The 4,666-nt window shown below is 35.2% G+C and overlaps 1 protein-coding gene across 1 annotated transcript in view; it reads left to right on the top strand.

The window, feature by feature from the left end:
* MMP16 (matrix metallopeptidase 16) overlaps positions 1–3,300 on the top strand; it is a 351,037-nt gene extending 347,737 nt beyond the window's left edge. Inside the window, exon 10 of the mRNA XM_007954910.2 lies at positions 2,966–3,300. Within this exon, the coding sequence (XP_007953101.1) occupies positions 2,966–3,300 (335 nt within the window). The remainder of the gene's footprint in view (positions 1–2,965) is intronic.
* Positions 3,301–4,666: the final 1,366 nt, after the last annotated feature.

The raw sequence follows: 4,666 nt of genomic DNA on the forward strand, positions 1-4,666 counted from the left end.
ATTACTTAAAAATTTAGTTTTATAAATATTTTAATAAATGGAATTCATCTAATAAAAACTATAGTCAACTTAATCTTGTTTGCTTCTTAAATGAAAATAATTAATAAGGTGGATAAAAAAGACTTTTTCTATTGAAATGAAAACAATAATTAAAATATATAATAAGGCAGCTATGTTGGACAATATCTCATTATATTTTAAAGACCTATCAGACGCACTAGCCACTCCAGAAGGAAGCTTGGGCAATCTACTTCCATAGCGATACCACCTCGGAAACCCAAGGAGGGGTTGCTATGAGTCAGGTCCAACTTGATGGCATAAAACAACAACAACATCCATATAAAAGTCAATAGTAAAGTCAAGTCTAATATAACAATAATAATAATAATAATAATACATTAGAGCCTCACTGATCTCTTTCTCCGAATTTCTCAATTTGAATAATGGAGGTAAGAATTCATGTGAAGTTGCTACTCTTAATAAGCATTACCACCTACGACATTATAACATCAAAATTGCTCTTAAAAAGAAAACAAAATACAAGTACTTAAATATTTCTTCTACCAATTGCCAATTGATAAATTAATTAAAAATATATGTATTGAGAGAGATTTTGTGGGTTGGGGTATGACAGATTTAAATTTACAAAAGATTCCTGGCTGCTTCTCAAATACTTACATTATTTAACCCCTACTGACTAGATTCCTTATTTCTAACAAGTACATTCCCTAAGCTATAATTCTACTCCTTAATATGGAGTGTGTTACTATAAAATTTGGCCTGCATACTGTCTTAATATGAAAATAGAAACTTCTGAACCTTTCCACACTGCCAGTAACTTTTCAGTAATTAGCTTTGGCTAAAATCTAAAGATAAGGAGGACACTGACAGCTGTTGATTTTCAATTTGTAAACAGAGAAGTACAGTCTCCTGTTTGGAAGGCTTTTTTTTAAATTTTTATCAGTGCCATTTTTGATCTGTGATCATCTAATGTACTCTTATTTGGCAGGCCCTCAGAATTTCTTCATCCAAGTTTGTTGAGTAATTATATTGAATTTCATTAGTATGATCAAATACCAGCTCCCTCCCCAAAAATTTAAATCTGCCTACACCTGTTTTCAGTTGGCAAACTGCCTGATTACAAAACTGACCTCTGAAACTAAAAGCAACAGCAGAATTTCCTGGCATGCACAGAATCTTTTCCAGAATAAAGTGACCTGAAGTGATGACCCAGCCAAGTTTATTGAGAGACGTCCGAGTTCTTCATTTCATGGGATGATTTCTATCACAGACTGTGATGTTTTACAAAGGTGAATTTGTTAAAAGACAAAATGAGTCAGTCTTGGCAAAATCATGATGTGCTCAGTCTCTAGATCTAAACCAAGATTTAAATCCTACTTTCTCCAGGACTTGGACATTTTATCTTACCTCTGAGCCTCAGAATCTTTGCCTGAAAAGTAAGGGTAATTAATTCTACCTCATAGAGTCATTGTAAAAATTAAGTGAAATTGCATATACCTCATTTTAAACAGTGCCTCCTCCATAATACATGATCGATAAAATAGAAAAACATAAACAAAATATTCATTGATGATTATAAACTTCAAGTTGGATAACTCCCAAAATGTAGTTTGTTTAAATAATTATAGCATCTGAAACACTTCTTCTTGCCTTTTTGAATTTATGACAATGTAAAAATTACGTGCAAATAGTATAATCACAAAGAAATGTAACAAAAAAGGACTACTGATAAAAGAAATACTTGAATATGTTCTCAAAAACACCCAAAAACTTATAGAGAATATTCCTAGAAAAACTTGTGTCTATAGTCTAATAATCATGAGTTTTTGAAGTCTTTTACCTATATCTGTAAATGTTTGTGGCATACACTTTGCTGAATTATTTCAGTCTTGCACATACGCCCCTTCCCATGAGATAGATTTCACTTACTAGTATTAAAGATATAATTATAGATTTATTAATGCTCCACTTTATCTTTAAAAGAATTAATATTGTTGTTATGTGCTGTCGTGTCAGACCCGACTCTAGTGACCCCTCCTTGGGTTTCCGAGGTGGTATCACTACAGAAGTAGATTGCCCAACCTTCCTTCTGAGGAGTGGCTGGTAGCTTTGAAACACCAGCCTTCTGGTTAGTAGTCGAGTGCCTTAGGCCCTACGCTACCAATACTGATTTTTAAAGTTCTGTAACTAGGTAATAGATATCTAACCAAATAAATAAGTTAAATGGAGGGAACAAAAGGAGAAGGGACAAAAAGTAGGCATAATCCACAGACAAAAAAGAGGTTATTACACAATAAATACTTACTTGCTTTTTAAGCTTCCCAGCAGACAAAGGGTAACATCTTCAATTTTATGATTTATTGTGTAAAAGGCAAAAGCAAGCCTACTGTTAAGCAGAAAGACAATCATTCCATACACTAAAATGATAAAATACTAGTAATAAAAATTTTTCCATTGACATATGTCATGGAGAAGTCATTCATTCATAAATGTATTGAACAATGGCCTCAATAGCAACCTTCTGGGAAAACATTGTCTCAGTTCATTAAGCTGTCTTAGCATCTTTCGATAAATGTTGATATCACACTAATGTATAATTCAGTAGCAGCAATCCTGTAAACAAGCAATAAGATATATTTTTCTTTCTGGTGTGGACTAGGGCTAGATTATAAAATATCAAAAGAAAGAGATGTTTAACACAGTCTTCTTGGATTTCTTTCTCTTAGACGGGCTTACCATATACCTAAAAGAGTACCAAGTCATATATGCAGTTTTTGGAAGATAGTAGCCAGAACTATTTTGACAGTCAGCTGAGCTGAGGATAGTTTTCTTCCTATGAAGACAGGATATCCTTAACATATTCCTTAAAAAGTAGCCTATTTAATGAAAACATCTGTACATATACAGGTTCACAAATAAGTGATGCGTGTGTTTTTCCCCCTAGGCTTTACATATTTCTACAAAGGAAAGGAGTATTGGAAATTCAACAACCAAATACTCAAGGTAGAACCTGGATATCCCAGATCCATCCTCAAGGATTTTATGGGCTGTGATGGACCAACAGACAGAAATAAAGAAGGACACAGCCCACCAGATGATGTAGACATTGTCATCAAACTGGACAACACAGCCAGCACTGTGAAAGCCATAGCTATTGTCATTCCCTGCATCTTGGCCTTATGCCTCCTTGTATTGGTTTACACTGTGTTCCAGTTCAAGAGGAAAGGAACACCCCGCCACATACTGTACTGCAAACGCTCTATGCAAGAGTGGGTGTGATGTAGGGTTCTTTGTTTTTTTTTTTCCTTTCCTTTCCAGGAGTTTGTGGTAACTTGAGATTCAAGACAGGAGCTGTTATGCTGTTTCCTAGCTAGGAGCAGGCTTGTGGCAGCCTGATTCAGGGCTGACCTTTAAACCGAGAGGGTCGCTGGTCCTGCACATGAGTGGAAATACACTCATGGGGAAGCTTCCATGATGCACAGTATCTGCCGTTCCTCAGTCCTTTGTCTTTCTTTGTCATTCAGTTCTAGGCCTTTCCTCTGCACGCTCAATGCCCAGTAAATTTTCAGGATTACTAAAGAAGAGGAAAAAAAAAAGAAGAAAAGAATCTTCTTAAAGGTTTCTAATATTATTTTCCTTCTGAAGTCTGAGCCCATATCTGGGGGGAGGGAAGCAAAACAGAAAATCCATGATTTTTTGCTTTAAAGCAAGGGGGGAAAAAGATTTTTTTGAAAAAAAAAAAAAAAAAGGGAAAGAAAGAAACACCCACCATTGAACTTTCAGGAAAGTGTGAAGACCCAAAACAGCTTTGTCTCCAAAGAAGATAGCTCTCTGACTGCTACGAATAGTCTCCTACGCACCATTTTGTCAGGTGGGAGATCTGGAATACACATGCAGGACTTTAGACTGTTGGGACAGCCATTTTCCAACAAACAAGGGGCCAAAATATCTGCAATATAGTAACAGCCTTAATAATACATCCATTTTTCGTTTTCTACAGCTGTTCTCAGCTATGTCCTCAATGTTTCATCGCATTTATATTCATAGCTATAAAACAGGACCTTTTAATTGTTTTGAAGTGTTTCTAAACCCCTTCTTGCCACCTTCCCCTACATCATTGTGATGATCTCCCCAGGTTGTATTAGGCCATTGCCCCAGGCCTTTCATGGGTCTGTCAGGAATATTCATTATAATGTGGAGCAACAAGCAGTTTGTCTCTGAAGTGGATTAAATTGACAGTTGTTTTACAAGGGTATGTGACACTAGTAATACATTGGTGTAACCCTTTGAGAACTATCAGATCAGCTTTCAGAGTCTTAGTGTTGTCAGCCTTGGTATCTGATAAATTAGAGAACTGAACTGGGCAATGGTGAAAACAGGGCACGTGCTGAAGAAGTTCAGGTTTTTAAAACAGATATCCTGTAATTCCATGTAATTTTTTAAGTGGTTCACAGTACTACATAAATGCATTTATAACAAACAGAAATGATGTTACTTGCCAAAAGTTTTCTGGCAAATAAAAAGGTATATTTTATTAAGTATCTCGTAAGACTGAAATTTTATTTGAACAACTGGTTATAATAGCCTAAGTCTTTTCTTTTTTTTTTTTTTTCTTAGACATATTGAATTTCTGTTTTAAAATCCA

This window comes from Orycteropus afer, unplaced genomic scaffold (genome assembly GCF_000298275.1).
Source record: "Orycteropus afer afer isolate SDZICR_OR568_19922 unplaced genomic scaffold, OryAfe1.0 scaffold00479, whole genome shotgun sequence".
In the NCBI taxonomy this organism is placed as follows: domain Eukaryota; kingdom Metazoa; phylum Chordata; class Mammalia; order Tubulidentata; family Orycteropodidae; genus Orycteropus; species Orycteropus afer.